Below are 15,487 nucleotides of genomic sequence, written 5' to 3'. Positions count from 1 at the left end.
CGGTGGATGAGAGGAACGACAGATGAGTTGGTGCCCAAGGAAGAGAAGTGTGGCCAAACTCAAAAAAAAAATATTAGGGTTCAACACTCGCAAATCGGAAGTGCCGTTCGCTGTTTCAGGCTACAAACAGCTCTGTCCGCCAATCGCCGTGCGATTGACGTGAACCCACCAAACAGTGTCGACGTCGGCTTGCCCTCCTCATGAACGTTTCTCGATATTCGTCGCTCTGGGTCTACACCTGGGGCTCAAGCTTGCGACCTCGGACTGAGCAATGGCTGGCTGTGCTTGATATACTTGCCGTGCAGCTAGCGGCATGCAGTGCGGTGTAATGAGACAGCTGAAGCTGAATCACCCAGCAGCACCGTGGTTTGGATTTTTTTGGTGCCTTTTCGACTTTGAATTTTTGAGGGAACAAAAGGAATGCATAATTTACTTTCGGCGAAGCCGATCCGTCGTTGTTGACTGGCAGCTGCGATTCATGTTGAATTGCACCTTGACCGGCACAATCGGCACGACCGTCATCACCAGGCTCCTAAGCTGTCAGGACTGGAGCGGAGAGAGAGTCGCAGACCTTCTCTACCTGTGACTGTCAGGGACGAGAATCAAAGGGGCCTTGCACGGTCTCGTGATCAACGGTTTCTCCTTCCGACGACACAATGGTCAATCTGGTCGGTCACGCACACGACAGCAACGACCTCGGCTAGGCGTGTTTTCCCCACAGATCGGACCCTTGATCCTCAACCGCACCTCACTTTGAGCGTTCCTGCAACTTTGGCATCAGCGTCATTGGACGATCGCTGCTTCCTTCCTAGATTCATTAGGTGTGATTAGGTCTGCTGAACAAACGTCTGCTCTCAAAACTGGCCGCTCTACCAAAAAAACTGAAGCATGGTCACTGCGCTCAAACATTCATATCATTGACACGCTCAGCCGGCCCATTCCAGCAGGTCAGATTCCACAGAAGCTAGTTCCAGTAATGATGAAGCAAGGCAAACGATGGGGCGAGACGACTAGTGTCCAGAGGGCGGAGCCGTACGAGCCGTGCCGCTCTTCCAGTACGAGCCTTGCGGGAAGCTGTAGTCCTCGATCGAGCTCTTGAGCATCTCGATGCTGTATCCACCCTTCGGGTCCATCGGTGTTTTGTAGCAGCCAGCGCCGTTGATGCTGACGGGGTAAACAAAGTGCTCGTGCAGATGATCGACCCATTCGAGCACGTTGCGCTCGTTGGTGGCACTGACGCAGATGTAGTCGATCAGACTCAGGTGCACAACGTACTCGCACAGCCCGACGCCTCCGGCATGCGGGCAGACGATCTTGCCAAACTTCTTAGCCATCAGCATAACGGCGAGGATTTCGTTGACACCGGCAAGACGGCACGAGTCGATCTGCACCACATCGATGGCATCCGCTTGTAGCAGCTGCTTGAACGTCATTCGGTTGTGTGCGTGTTCGCCGGTCGCGACACCGATGCCGAGGTGCTTGATACCACGACGAATGGCAGCGTGGGCCAGAACGTCGTCCGGCGCGGTGGGCTCTTCGATGAACCAAGGACGCAAAGGGGCCAGCTTCTCCATGTAGTCGATTGCCTCTTGCACATCCCACACCTGGTTGGCATCGACCATCACGACGCAGCCCGTGGGTCCAGCATTTTTCCCTGCAAGGCTCTCAGGCGACGGCTGCTTGCGTCCTGATGGCATCTCGTTAGGATCGTCGACGATGGACCGCATCAATGACAGTCGTCGAATGTCATCGGCTACGTCTGCTCCCACTTTGAGCTTGAAGTGGTTGAATCCTTGCTCGAGCGCCGAACGCGTGAGACGAGCCACTTTGGCGTCGTCGTAACCGGACCAGCCTGCGGAAGTGGTGTACGCCTTGTAACCGTTGGCAACCATCTCGGCCTCTCTCTGTGCCTTGCCCTTGGCGGCGTCCTTCAGAATTTCGAGTGCCTCGGCAGGGGTGATGGCGTCGGTAATGTAGCGGAAGGGGATGCACTGCACCAGCTCCTCGGGGGACATGTCGCAGATGAGCTTCCACAGGGGTTTGCTTCGCGAGCGGGCATACATATCCCAGATGGCATTAATGACAGCAGCTGTAGCCAGGTGGATGACACCCTTTTCGGGGCCGATCCATCGTAGCTGCGGATCCGACACCATTAGCTGCCACGTCTCGCCCATGTTGGCAAACAGCGGCTCAATCTCGCGGCCAAGAAGCAGCTCTTCGACAATCGAGGCAATGGCCTGACAGCAGATCTCATTGCCCTTGCCGATGGTAAAAGTCATGCCAAAGCCACGAAGCAAAGAGTCCTCCTTGACAGGGGCATTGATGGCGTCGCTCTCCCGACCGCGGTATGAGACGATCTTGGCATCGTCCTTGGGACTTGTGTAGAGGATGAGGTAAGCTGCCGAGTAGTCGCAGGCTGCGCCAAGGCCAGGGACGTGTGCGTGGAATCAAGAAAACAGATCACGTCAGTCAACGGTTCCACACTTAGTGTTGACAAGAAGAGGACACTCACTCTTATTCATAGCGTCCGTTCCATCGCCCGTCAACGATGTCGGAAAGCGCACATCGTGAATCGAATACGACGAGACAACGAGCGGCGAAGACTTTGTCATGATGGAAGGAAAAAAAGTTGGTGGGAGTGAGGTTCCTGGAACCTTGATATGGGTGTCAATCAGCGGAAAAAGGTCAAGGTAGGGGAAGTTTGGGAAGAAAGCAGAACGGAAGGAGAGGGAGCACATCCGATGCATGGAGATGGCCATGTATGTCTATATATCGTCTACACCGGCATCGCCAAGCAGAGTGGAACATGCAGCCCCCAGCGGATGCCTGCTTTACCGTCGAGCTATGCAAGCTGGCAGGTGCGGTGCGGGGTTGTGTACATACCAGACCCTCCATTTCTGCCGGCAAATCCCCCGAAACAAGCTGCCAGTCAGAGTGGACTGAAGCTGCGGCTACCGCTCCTCTGGCTGCTGACCTTCGAAGTGCCCATTTCGTCTGCAAAACGGGACGTGCAAGGGAGCAAAAGTTGCTTTGCCGACCGCTCTTTTGTCGGCGCCGACGCGAGAGGTTTGACTGCAAAGCCGTTCTGCGCTGCTGCTTTGCACTCATGCGGTTTTGCCTTTCGCCAACTGCAGCCTGTCGTCTATCGCCGGTCAACAGCTTGACTCGCCTGATCGTTCTTCTCGAAATTTGCCCGGAGAGCCGCAAAATCAACAGCAGCAATTTGTGGGGAAGAGTCGATCGGCGTGGGGGAAGCTTCGCCCTCGCCGCCTTCCACCAACACAATTCGAGACCATCTCAGGTACGGTAGGATTCTACTTTCCCGTCTGTGCGCTGACGTCTGGGAAGCCAACACTCGGTTCTTTCGCTTTCGTGCCACGCGCAAAGAAAGGATAGACGGTCATCCACACTCGGACTGTGCTGCAGACGGATACGGTAGAGGAAGGGTAAGTTGACGATGCGGGTGCGGGTTGTGCCCGCATACAGAAATGGCCGGTTCAATGAAGCATGCTGCCCTGTGCCATTTCAACGCGGGCGAGCGCGTGGGGGTATGAATTAAAAGCGAAAAATCCGGCTCCAAGATGGCGCTAGGCACAGGCTACGTGGGGGTCCCCGAAGAGGAAGATCTCCGCTCGAAGCTCATCGGCTTGATACCTCACACATGGTCCCAATGTCAGCTCCGTTCTGCTCTCGACGATATCATTGCACCTCTCGGATCTCTATTGCAGCACAACCGTAGTGTTTGGCGGGCGTCGCTTTCAAAGCTGCTCGGCCAGCCACTTCCACATACCGTCAATCTCCTTCTCTGGCTCCATATCGAACAGATGGTCGGCGCCCTTCTCTTGGATAATGTGCAGCGACTCATCGTCGTAGCCGATCGATATGAGCGCTTCTGCAACGTGCAGCGACTGCCAATGAGGCACCTTGGGATCCGAGTCGCCCCATGCAATCAGCACCGGCACTCTCGCTCCCTTGAGTGTGGACTTGATCAGCGAGGGCGTGCACACCTGCGAGCTTTCGGAGGGATCTTGGAGGATGAGGCTTGGATAGTTGCCTTCCTGTCTCGCAAAGTTGTACAGCGCAGCACGAACGGGGTTGCTGGCAGGAGGCGCCTCGGTGCGGATCTTGACAGAGGAGTCCTCGATAAGCTGGTGATGGGCATCGAGGCATTTGTGCAGGTGGCCCTCCTGTTCCAGTGGCTGCTTCTCGATCAGCTTTCCATCGACAGCCCACGACAGAGGCTTCTGTGGCTCGTAGAAGAACGGCGCCAAGCTCGGTGTGACGGTGGTGATGGCATAGACGGCAAAGATGGTGCTGGGTGGGCGAGGGATGCGTTTCGCCTGATCGTGCAGTCCAAGGCCGAGCAGCAGTGCGGGCCATCCACCGGCGCTCGAGCCACCAAGGATGTACTTGTCAGAAGCAACCTGGTCCGACTTGAAGCCAGAAGCAGCGCGCGCTTCAGGGTCGAGCGTCCATCGGATGCTGTCGGTCACATCCTCGAGCACCTCAAAGATCGACACTTGAGGGCAGAGACGAAAATCAGGCGCAATGAGGGCCAGATTGTGCCTTGCAAGTGCTCGTAGGAAGTGTGGCGGCACAAATTTTCGCGTGCCTTGCAAGAAGCCACCGGTATGGACCCAGACAACGGGTGTCAGTTTGGTCTCGCTGGCGGTCTCGGGAACGTAGACATCGACGGGGATGGGCGTGTGTTCGCCGTCAGTGTTGACAAACGTCTTGTACGTGTACGTCTGAGGCGTGATTGCGACCATGGCTGCGGTGGTTGATGAAGATGAGTGCTGTGATGGTCTTCTTGCAAGCTCCAAGTGGGTTCGAGTCTGGAGCTTCATGTGACACCGGCGAGATGGAGCCGTGGTCTACATAGCCGGGCCGACTCCGCGGCTCGTCTTCCGTTGCGGTTGCAAGTGGAATGAAATCATGATTCGAGGTCATCCTTCGGCTTAACACTTTGAGTAACGAACAAGCCGAGCTGCCGTCTTGGATCTGCCCGATTGCTCGCGATTTCAGGGTGCAAAGCGTGCGTTTTCAAAGAGAAGCGTGCGTTTTCAAAGAGCGACTCTTTCTGACAGGGTTGCGCCGGCTATTTCTCAACACTACCATCAACCCACTGGACTTCATAAGCTGGCTGCGTGATCGAACCGACAAAGAATCGCAGACTCCCAGATCAGGAATACCCGCTTCCTCTGTCTCTCACCATCAGAGGCAAGCCAGCAGATAGATACTACGCAGCTTTGCACCATCGTCTCTACCTCCAAGATCGTCACTGACAGTCATCGGACGGGAGGAAGCATGGCTGAAGCAGCTGGGCGCACACGTATCTTGCAAAGCGCTTCGTCGTAAGGGCGGCAAGCCGAATCAGGATCAAGGATCGGGGAGAAACACCAGCTTGCATCGGTGCGGCAATCATGGCAATCACTCTGCAGACAGTGTTGCCGCAAAAGGTGCTGCCTCGAGCGCCGAGCCCGAACGCATCTTCACCCAACCCCGGCATCCGTTCGACCATTACGCAATTCATTCCCGCCTCTCCTGATGCCAGTCTGGACAACGACCCGCTCACCGCTCTCACACAAGAGCCTGCTCTCATCGGTTCCGCTCTGGCAGACGGCGGCAGCAGCACCAGACTCGATTCCATGCGAGCCAGCAGCAATGGCTCACAGGATCGCAACGATACAAGCAGTGCCGTGCCTCGGCTCAAGAGCCCAAAGCTAGGTTCGTCAGATGGTAGAAAATCAATGTCGGCGGGAGCGGGCTCCCGTCGCGGCATCGCCCATAGCAGTCGCATCCTCGGTGTCGACAAGAATGCGAAGGAAGCGATTGCACTGTCCCAACTCACCAATGGCAAAGTGGACGTTTCGTTCGAAGGAACTGTGGACGTTTCGTTCGAAGGAACTGTGGACGACGGGCGAAGCAAGGGCAAAGGCAAAGGCAAAGGCAAGGCACATGATGGCGACATCAACGAGAGCGGAACCAGCCAGACTCCGTTGTTCGATATCGATCTCGAGTCAGGACAGCCAACAGCTTCGAGCTCTTCCAATACCTCGCGTGCAGGGCGACTGTTGCAGATGCGATCGCACTCGATGCCTTGGATCAAGTCCAAGTCCAAGTCGGGCTCTGTGCCTGCATACCAGGGATCAGCCGACCACACTCCCAACGCAGCGGCGCCTGCGCCGGACTCTAGAGACGACTCGCTCGACTTCCACCGTCCTCCAAAGACCTACAACCACCCTAGAGCAGACTACAGCGGCGACGTCGACGGAGAGGACGACGATTACCACGCAGAATCGGGTGTCTTTGATGCCGACCGCGAACAGCTTCTGCATGGTGGAGGTGACGATGCGGGTCGTCCAGGCTACTTTGCTCCGGACGATCGAAGCTTTGGCTACAATTCGCTGGGCGGTGGCGCTGGGCTAAGTGGATTCGGTGGTGCGGTCGGGTTCGAGGCTCTAACATGGAGGGAAGGCGGTTGGATGGTGCTCAGCGCCATTGCAGTTGCGATCCTCATGGCCGTAGCCATCTTGATCAGCATCGATGTGATAGACTGGCCCGGTGATGGGATCGGCAAGTACTGAAAACAAGACAGCATCGTACGGTCGGCATTCCAAGCATTTATCGCATTTGTACTTGTATCTCTAAGCAAGCTCATTCATTGGCTTCAGCCGAAAACTTTTGAAAGAAAGGGCAGGCCAGATTTAACAGCGTCGACAGGAAGACTTTTTGGGATGAAGCTCGGTCGCGCGACCGTCTCGGGACATGGAAGCCGGAAGCCGACATTGTTTGCGCTGGAGCTCGATCGACAACCGAGCCATAGGTTGCTGGGGGGCGTGGAAACAGAGTGGCGCATGGCCCTGTGGTTGGCTGAGATCGTACTTTGAGCTTCTTGGCGTCGCAAGCAAGGATCGCTTAGAGCACAGGAAGCCTAGTGTGTGGACAGTCTCGGCTGCACGCCGAGCACGTTCCGCTACTTCGGACGCAACCGTTCCGCTTCTTCCAGAACAAGCTCTGGGATGCGGTGGCTTCGAGCCGTGTGTCGTTGAAAACCTTTTGATGAAGAGCTCATTGCTCTTTCTGCATTGTCCTCGGTCGAGCTCGATGGAGCTGCTCGTTAGGACTCAACAGCCAATGAGCGTGGCATCCCAAGCAAGCCGGATCAAGCACGTCCGATGTCGGCAGCCATAGGCCGTCTCCTGGCAGCATCGCACCTGACCGCGCATGTTTCGTCTGCAACTCAATCCAGCATGGTGCTGTGAGGACGGTGTCGCCGTTGTAAGCAATATCGACGGACGATGGTGGTTGTGATTCGCTGTGAGGGGCATCAAGATGGATCGACGTCCAGGATCTCGAACGGGAAATTGCCGAATAAATAAATAAGAAAATGATTAAATTGTGGCATGTCAGACTTGGCACGCCCTGATCAGCACAGAGCGAGCAAGGACCCTCGCTTGGCTCAATTAGCGCCGAAAGAAAAATACTTTTCTTTTCCGCGCCAATGCGGCGTGTGTGGCTGCTGCTGCTGTAAGCACTGCCCAGACTCGTGTCAGGAATGTCGCTTCCACCTCTTGCTCATGCTCGCCATCCAAGCTTCTCGGCACCACAGTGGCACTGACTTGACTTGCAATCATTCATTCAGACGTTCTTCAAAGTTAAGTTACATTTGCTTGCTTGTTTGCGCTCCTCTCTTACCTTGGACTGTCGATCCACCATGCGTCGTTTGCGTGCCTTGGCGAGACAGTCCCTTGCCCTGATTCTCCATACGGATGATGCCAAAAGCCACGATGCAGGCTTGCGAACACCGCTTCGACCCTCGACGCCAATATAAAGATGGCCAGACCCGAGCTTCAGACACATGAACAAGCCTCCTTCCTCACATACCCCTCCCCTCCATTTGGAGCTCTCCCCAGTACGCTAGCTGTGCAGGACACAGATTGCTACTGTTCGCTGTTCGCTCCGATACTTTGCGACCTCCCCTTAGACATCATCCCTGGTCCTGTTCTCTTGCTCCATAAACCATGGTAAAGTTTCTCCAGATAGTTTCTACTCTCGCCGCAGCTGCCTTGGCAGCTTCGAGCGTTTGCGCAGGTCCTCTTCCGGCAGATACACTCGACTATCCACTCGGCGTGCAGAAAGCAATCCAGGCCAGGGAAGCAGAGCGTCTGTTTGTGCGCAACAACACCGCGCCTACTTCACCGCTCACCAACTACCAGCAGTACTCGTTTCCTGCACAGCTTTCGCAGGCAGCCTACTGTAATCTAGCCGTGGGATCGACAGTGGGAGACGCGACGCTGCTCTGGACTGCCGGTGATGGTCGGTCGACACCGGTGGTCTACGTGGCCTATTCGCCTTCAAAAGGTGTCATTGTTTCGCATCAGGGCACAAATACTTCCTCATTTTCCTCCATTCTCAACGATGCCGATTTCAACAAGGACCCCGTCAACTCGAGGCTGTCGTATCTCGGTAGTGATGTCGAGGTACACGGCGGGTTCCAGGATACGTGGCTGCGCACCGCCGACTCTGTGCTGGCACAGGTGCAGTCGGCGCTCGCCGATCACCCCGGCGCGGCCATCTTGACGGTAGGCCACTCGCTCGGTGCGGCTATTTCGCTGTTCGATGCTCTGTACCTCAAGAAACAGCTTCCCTCGACCTCGGTGCATTCAATCGTTTTTGGCCAACCTCGAACCGGAAACCAAGCGTTTGCCGATGCCGTCGACGCCAACCTGGCCGGGTTTGTGCACATCAACAACGGAAACGATCCTGTTCCACGTCTGCCGCCCACCTTCAACGGCTATGTGCACTCTTCGGGAGAGATCTGGATCAACCCGCACAACACCAACACTGCGGTGACCTGCCCCGGCCAGGAGAACGAGAACTGCAGCGACTCGCTCAGCGCTTTTGACTACAAGACCTCCGACCACACGGGCACCTACTTTGATGTCCATATTGCAGGTCGCGGCGGCAACTGTCCTCCCGTGATCAACTGAATGAGAGATCCTACCACAGAGTTTATCATAGATGGTAGGCCAGAAATATCGGGGCCTCCTCCTCTGCGGTCTCCTCAAAAAAGCAAAGTGGTGTCTTTTTACCACTAGGGTTGTGCGATTGCAGTATGCTCTACACTAAAAGCTGTCTCTCGGTTTACGTGAAGCTGTCTTGTGTGAATCTGTCTTGATAATCTCCTTCCCTCCGCGGTGGTTGAGCATGGTGTGAAACGCCTGTCCATGCAGTCGGTGCATCATCAACTAAGTGGCCGACAGCGCTCCGACGTGTGACTTCAGAGAGTGCGGGACGCGTCTGAAGTCAGAGACTAAACTAGGCTTAAAAAATTGTATTGAGAAAAGCATCCTCAGCGAGCACAGGTAAAATCAGTTTTTGTATGTGTGACTTCACGGAATGCATTCTGAGCGTGATGGTCTCACCACCAACGGTAAACACGGCCGGCAGCCCCACGTCGCACTGCACAGTGGGAAAAGCCAAAAATAACCAGAAATCGCTTTTCTTCCCTGCCAGTTCCGATTCGAATCGAGAAACAGCAGGAGCGAACAACACACTAGAAGAGCGTCGCATCAGCTGCAGATCGTCAGCCTTGGCTCGCTCGCTGCCCTCCACCTTTCTGTATCTCGATCCTCCTCGTTGCCACGGCTTGCCTCCGACCTTACGTCCATCAACTCGGCCGCCATCCGTCACACCTCTATCGATTACCCACAATGCTGCGACGAATCGCTAGCCGTACCCTGAGGGAGCCTGTGCTTCGACCTACCTCGCCTGGTCCTCAGCCTGTTGCTGCTTCTGCCACCTCGGCCGCTGTCCTCTCCTACCAGTACCAACTCCTCCAGCATTCGCGAGGCCTTGTCTCGTCTGTTCTCCTCAGCAGCACCCGAGATGCCTACGAGAGCCAGAAAGTGGCCGAGCTCAAGGCGGATCTCAAGTCGCGCGGTCTTGCCTACTCGGGCCGCAAGGAGGACCTCATCAAGCGTCTCGTAGACCACGACTCGTACATCAACGGCAGCACCGCCAACATGGACTCGGCTCCCGGTGCTCGTCCTCAGCTCCGTAAGAAGTCGACGCTCGCCTCGCTCCGAAGTGCGAGCAACGATGCCAGCAAAAAGGGTGGTGCTGCTCCTCCGGCTCCTGCCACCCAGGCCGGCCACACCAAGGGCAAGGGCGCTCCACCCGCTCCTGCCGCCAACGAGAGCGAAGGACCCATCGTGGATGCCGAAATCGCCAAAGCCGTCGCTGAGGCTGGCAAGCCCCTCGGTAGTATGAAGGAGTCCGAGACCCCCGCCAACCTCGAGGCTGGTACCGTGCACAACGCCGCTGCGGACGGTCTGGCTGGTGACACCACTGCCAAGGCTTCGCCATCCCAGGCCGAAGATGGGCCTGCCAAGAAGACCACTCCCCCTGGTCTGCCACCACAGAAAGCTCCGAAGGCCAAGGAGACGTTCAACATCCAGATTCCATACTACCCCGACCCTCCTGTTCGTGGCGCCGAGATCCCCGTCGTCACTTCGTACACCTCGCCTCATCTGGTCCAGCCTGTAGAGGAGACTGAGTCGTCACCCTTTGTGCCCAAGGCGATCAGTGTTTCCGCCAGCTCGGCCATCTCGCACGCCGCCGACATGGCCGACCACGCCTCGTCCGAGAGCGACGACAAGCCCAAGGGCATTCTCTCCGAGATTCTTGCTGACCTCCAGGCTTCCAACGGCTCGAGCAGTGGCAAAAGCGCCGAGTCGGCACTGTCCGGTATCACCAAGAGGGTCGATGCGGCCAAGAGCGCCTTGAACAGCGTTGTCTCTTCGGCTACGGCTGGGTTTGAGTCGTCGTCGTCTTCCTCCTCATCCTCATCTTCGTCCAACTCGTCATCGTCTTCGTCTTCGCGCAAGAGCGCCAACCGACCTCTGAACGAGCAAGAGCGCACGGGCGCCTACGTGCTTGCCGGCATCGTCGCGGGTGGCTTCGTTCTCGGTGGTCTCGGCAAGCCTAGCAAGAGCAAGGGCAAGGACCACGATCACGAACATGCCGCCGCGTCTGCTTCTACCAAGGACGGCAAAGCCACTGTGGTGACCAAGGTTGTGCCCGTCGCTGCCGTGCCACGAGGTGATGCCGCCGACAAGTCTGAGTCCAAGCCCTCCGGTTCGTCGATCCAGACTCCCGCAGGAAGCAAGACGCTTGCACCCATCATGTGCGTCCCCAAGGGCACCCAGCTTTCTTCTTCGAATGGAGCCAGCCTGATCGCTGGAGAGGCAGCGTCGACACTGGCGAGGCTCGCACAGCTGTCCACTTGCGAGGTGAGCAAGTCCCGTTCCTGATCTGCGCCCCTACCATCAATGTACATACGGCCGTTCTTGCATAACCAACCCCCCACATGACCAAGCTCAACATGCATCAATTCCACCTTGAAAGATCTTGACAGCCGCGCGTGAAACGAGGATTGTGCTGACCAGTCCATCTTCTCCTCTCCCTCTGTGGTCGAACAAAGGTGTCGGATGCGATGCTCAAGCTCAAGGTGGCAGGCGGCGGGTATTTGCCTGGGATTGAAATGTATTCGCCCAGCTACCTGGCCTCGCCTGAGGTAAGAGTGTGTGGGCCGGCGTATACGGTCAAGATGGTGTCGCAGCAGGACAGCGAGGCGCCGAAGCCGAAGGAGCACTTTGTGGATGCGGCGCGTGCGTTTCCGGGGCATGTTATGGTGGTGACGGCACCGTCGTTGACGCGGTCTGCTGTGTGGGGTGGGTTGATGACGGCGCGCGCGCAGCAGCTGGACCTCAAGGGCGTCGTGCTCGATGGCAGGTGCAGGGACTTGGTCGAGCACCGCGAGGCGCAGTTTGCCGTGTTTGCAAGGGGCCATTCAACGCAGGGCCAGAGCCCGTTCACGCGGCCGTCGGAGCTGCAGGTGCCCATCACCATTAGTGATCCTTCCACCGAGGCGAGCAGCGGGGAGGCAGCCAGAAACCCAAAGATGCCCAGCGTCACCGTCAGACCGGGCGACTTGGTGCTGGCTGACATCGACGGTGTCGTGGTGGTTCCACCCAGTGTAGCAGACGAGGTCATCAGGCTGGCAGAGAAGGGAAGACGCGAGGACGAGCTGTGCATGCGCGACATCAAGGCAGGTATGCCCGTCGCGAAGGCGTTCGCCAAGAATCGCACCAAGTAAAGAACCACACGTGCCGCCAAACAGGTTGACACGCTCTCTTTTGTAGGTGCTGTCCCCAGAGAAACGAGGAAATTTCAGAAAGTGGAAGACCGTGTTGGCTGGATGTAGTATGCATATGAATCGAGAGAGATAGATGTACAAACAAAGAATGGTAGCTGCGAATCAGGCTGTAATGGCAGAGTTCTGCAGCCAGTCGAGCGACGGGTCTTCGAGGTGATCTGTGATGCAAAGTCAAAGCCGAAAGCACGTCGAACCGTTCAGTACCACCTTTCGATGCTACATTGTCGCTGTTTCAAACACTTACCATCAAAGTCGACGAGCTTCTCCCAAGCGCCCTGCTTTCTTACGGCGCTCTCGAGCTCTGCTGCCTTGCTCTGATCTTGCAACGTCACGCTCGATGCCTGCAACGCCTTTGGCTTCGCGTCTCCCTTGCCGCTCGCTGCCGACACTGCATATGCGTTCAGAGAGTGCGACCTTGCATCGAGCAGGGTTGCGTTGTTGACCAAAAGCAAGAGAGCCTCTCTGTTGGCCAAACTGGCGATCTTTTCCGCCAGCTTGCCTGCCTGGTGCGAAGGCGTGCGCTCAGCTACGAGCTCCGGCGCCTCGTACAGTCCGACGACAGCCAGGTTCCTCGTCGATGCATACGAGGTAGCGAGGGAGAGAGCTACTTCGGCCATAGGTGCGAGCGCGGTCCAGTGATGTGAGAGCGGAACCGAGTCGACGATGGTGAGAGTTTGCGGGGAAGTTGGGTCGGCGAGAAGAAAGCCAAAGACCCTCGCAGTGGGATACTTTGCCGTGTGCAGGACCAGCTTCTTGTAAGCGAGCGGCGATACGGTCACCGAAGAGACGGTCGACATGATGACAATGAAGGTGAGCAGAGCAGCGCCTGTCTAGATGAAAGAGAGAAAGGGTGAAGTCGAGAAGGACGAAGAGGATCGCAATGCTTGGATTGCTCGCAACGCGTCCGTGCGAAACCCGTTGCTGGACAGCGAATCGGGGGCGGTTTCTGACACCCGATGAGATGGGGTATTTCTAGTCTGATCTGCGGCTGTTCAGGGTCCAACAGAGTCGCAGCTGAGCTCAGCGAGTCGAAAGGCGTTACGTTTCCAAGCCGAAGGCTCCACTTTCTTCTCGAGGGTGAATGATGCAGCCCACGTTTGTGTCGTTCAAGTTGAATGAGAGCTTCGGTTCGACCACGACCATTACCACCTTCTTCTACATTCAGGCTTTGAACCACGGTCGGGGACATACACGATGCTCACCTCGGTCGCACGGACAACGTCGACGAGGCAGCAGGCCAGCCTCACCAGGCTGCCAGCACGGCAGACCATATGCAATTCTCTCCAGCATCGACGCTACGCCAAGGCGGCCCAACATGCTCCTGCGGCCAAAAGCTCTTCTCAGGGTGGAGAGCAGCAGCAATGGCAGCGTAAGCAGCCTTTTGCGACGGCACAAACACTGACACTGTTCTCCGAGACGCCACAAGGTCTGCTCATCGCCCTACGATCCACAGTGCAGAGCATGACTTCGATGACGTCGAGAACAGGACCCGCACCCAATGCCACCGCCTCGTCCAAAAAGGGTCATCACGATCATGTATTGCTGTATGCTCTCAGCAAAGACCTGCCATCACAGTATCTGAGCGAAGCGGTATCGATTCTTCGTGGGCCTGACCCTGCAACGGACCCCGCATCCCCGAGCAAAACGACGGACACCAAGGGGATGACGGCAGCGCAGATCGCTGCAGCAGAAGCAAAGGCTGCGGCTACACCTCAGTCTGGGACCGATGCAGCGTCGAGAATCGCACGAGTCGGCATCCTCTCGTCACCGCTACCGTCCTCTCTGATTCCAGCTAACGCCATCGAAGCTGGTTCGCCTCCCATCGCTACGCCTACGCTCTACTCTGCCGCACTGTCGCTTCTGCCAGGCACGAACGCGATCCCGTTCAGGTCGACCATCCCAGGCCGGGCCGAAGTCTCTGTGGGCCGATGGATGGACCGCAAGTCTTCGTGGCAGCAAGGCGCTGAACGTAGAGCCGACTTGCTCGACGACGGCAACGGCGCCTTGCCAGGAGGCACTCGGGACTGGCGCGACATCTGGGGGCGTGAGAATTTGGAAGGAAAGGTGCCCGAAGGCTTGGAGACGCTCGATCCCAGCTCGGCCGCTTCGTTCGTGTTTTTCTCCGACACTTCATCACACGGACTGATCGAAGGCCTCGCGACGCAGTTCCCTGCCAGCTCCGTGCTCGGCCTCACTGCTCCACCGACGCCTTTCGAGACGGGACGAGACCAGACGTTGCTCATTTCTCTCCCACAAGGTAGCTCCACAGGCGTACAGCCCCACAGCAGCATTCACACCGACGGCGCAGTAGGTGTAGCGCTTGTGACCAGCAACGACGCTCGCCATGCAGATCGTCTTCCCATCCCGAGCGTCCAGACTGCGTTCGAAGGTCTGCAGCCGTTTGGTCCTCGCCGCGAGATCACTGCTGCGGAGGGCAACATCATTTCCAGCCTGGACGGCGCCAATGCCGCACAGCAGTTCCTGAGGGACATTCAGACCCGGGAGCATCCGCCCGACCTCGACACAAGCGGCAAGGTGGAGAGCTCGAACGCACAGAAGGAGGCCGAGAAGATGTCCGAGCAGCAAGCTCGACAGATTGCGTCCAAGGTCAAGAAGGAGGAAGACTTCTTCATCGCCGTCTACGCGGAGCCAGCTTCCGAGGGTCCAGCAGCTGCTCAGCCGCAGCCGCTTCTGCTGGCACAGATCTTGTCGGGCCATCCGTCGCGCGGCACACTGTCGATCGATACGCAGGTCGAACTGGGTCCTGGACCAGGCCAGCCCCAGGGCACGATGAAGACGTATGCTCAGTTCTACCAGATCGACCCTGCCTTTGCATCCCGCTCGAAACCGCACGGAGATGAGGACAAGGCAGAGATCAAGCTCGTTCGTCCAAGCGCGATCGAGATCCCGGGAGCTGATCCCAGCGTGTGGCTCACGCCCAGATTCCTGTTCCTCTCTCTGCCTGCCTCCAACGAGGACTTGCCCAAGTCGGATCAGGTGCACCACGGCAAGCAGGGAGGCAAACATCAGGTCATGGCTTTGCCCAATCTGTTTATCGCTGCTTCTGAACGTGGGTGGATCGCAGGGAGGGGTCAGAAGGCGCCGTTGACGCAAGCGCAGATCTCGCATCAGAAGGGCGAAGGGGATAAAGTGACCCCCCTACTCGGTTTGCAGAAGGACGGATCTTCCATCACGACGTGCACGGTACCACTGGCGAAAGCGATGCTGTCGTTGCGCGCAGGTTCGGCTGCAGAGCCCAAGTAA

The 15,487-nt window shown here is 57.2% G+C and overlaps 7 protein-coding genes across 7 annotated transcripts; 4 read left to right on the top strand and 3 right to left on the bottom strand.

Annotated features, from left to right (window-relative positions):
* Positions 1-1,010: 1,010 nt before the first annotated feature.
* On the bottom strand, positions 1,011-2,612 carry EX895_004970 (uncharacterized protein; the record flags this gene model as incomplete). Its single annotated transcript, XM_029885564.1, has 2 exons — positions 1,011-2,416; positions 2,513-2,612. The coding sequence occupies 2 exons, from the start codon at positions 2,610-2,612 to the stop codon at positions 1,011-1,013; spliced, it is 1,506 nt and encodes a 501-aa protein (XP_029738130.1).
* Positions 2,613-3,758: 1,146 nt separating this feature from the next.
* On the bottom strand, positions 3,759-4,769 carry EX895_004969 (uncharacterized protein; the record flags this gene model as incomplete). The annotated part of the gene is made up of 1 exon (XM_029885563.1): positions 3,759-4,769. The coding sequence occupies one exon, from the start codon at positions 4,767-4,769 to the stop codon at positions 3,759-3,761; it is 1,011 nt and encodes a 336-aa protein (XP_029738129.1).
* Positions 4,770-5,423: 654 nt separating this feature from the next.
* On the top strand, positions 5,424-6,587 carry EX895_004968 (uncharacterized protein; the record flags this gene model as incomplete). Its single annotated transcript, XM_029885562.1, has 1 exon — positions 5,424-6,587. The coding sequence occupies one exon, from the start codon at positions 5,424-5,426 to the stop codon at positions 6,585-6,587; it is 1,164 nt and encodes a 387-aa protein (XP_029738128.1).
* Positions 6,588-8,024: 1,437 nt separating this feature from the next.
* EX895_004967 (uncharacterized protein) lies at positions 8,025-8,993 on the top strand (the record flags this gene model as incomplete). The annotated part of the gene is made up of 1 exon (XM_029885561.1): positions 8,025-8,993. One exon carries the CDS (start codon positions 8,025-8,027, stop codon positions 8,991-8,993), a length of 969 nt encoding a protein of 322 aa, XP_029738127.1.
* A 723-nt stretch (positions 8,994-9,716) lies between these two features.
* EX895_004966 (uncharacterized protein) lies at positions 9,717-12,163 on the top strand (the record flags this gene model as incomplete). The annotated part of the gene is made up of 2 exons (XM_029885560.1): positions 9,717-11,297; positions 11,489-12,163. The coding sequence occupies 2 exons, from the start codon at positions 9,717-9,719 to the stop codon at positions 12,161-12,163; spliced, it is 2,256 nt and encodes a 751-aa protein (XP_029738126.1).
* A 162-nt stretch (positions 12,164-12,325) lies between these two features.
* On the bottom strand, positions 12,326-13,020 carry EX895_004965 (uncharacterized protein; the record flags this gene model as incomplete). The annotated part of the gene is made up of 2 exons (XM_029885559.1): positions 12,326-12,381; positions 12,468-13,020. 2 exons carry the CDS (start codon positions 13,018-13,020, stop codon positions 12,326-12,328), a joined length of 609 nt encoding a protein of 202 aa, XP_029738125.1.
* A 397-nt stretch (positions 13,021-13,417) lies between these two features.
* EX895_004964 (uncharacterized protein) lies at positions 13,418-15,487 on the top strand (the record flags this gene model as incomplete). Its single annotated transcript, XM_029885558.1, has 1 exon — positions 13,418-15,487. The coding sequence occupies one exon, from the start codon at positions 13,418-13,420 to the stop codon at positions 15,485-15,487; it is 2,070 nt and encodes a 689-aa protein (XP_029738124.1).

Source organism: Sporisorium graminicola, chromosome SGRAM_5 (genome assembly GCF_005498985.1).
Source record: "Sporisorium graminicola strain CBS 10092 chromosome SGRAM_5, whole genome shotgun sequence".
In the NCBI taxonomy this organism is placed as follows: domain Eukaryota; kingdom Fungi; phylum Basidiomycota; class Ustilaginomycetes; order Ustilaginales; family Ustilaginaceae; genus Sporisorium; species Sporisorium graminicola.
Note: the sequence above shows the minus strand (reverse complement) of the source record. Positions and strands in the feature narration are given on the sequence as shown.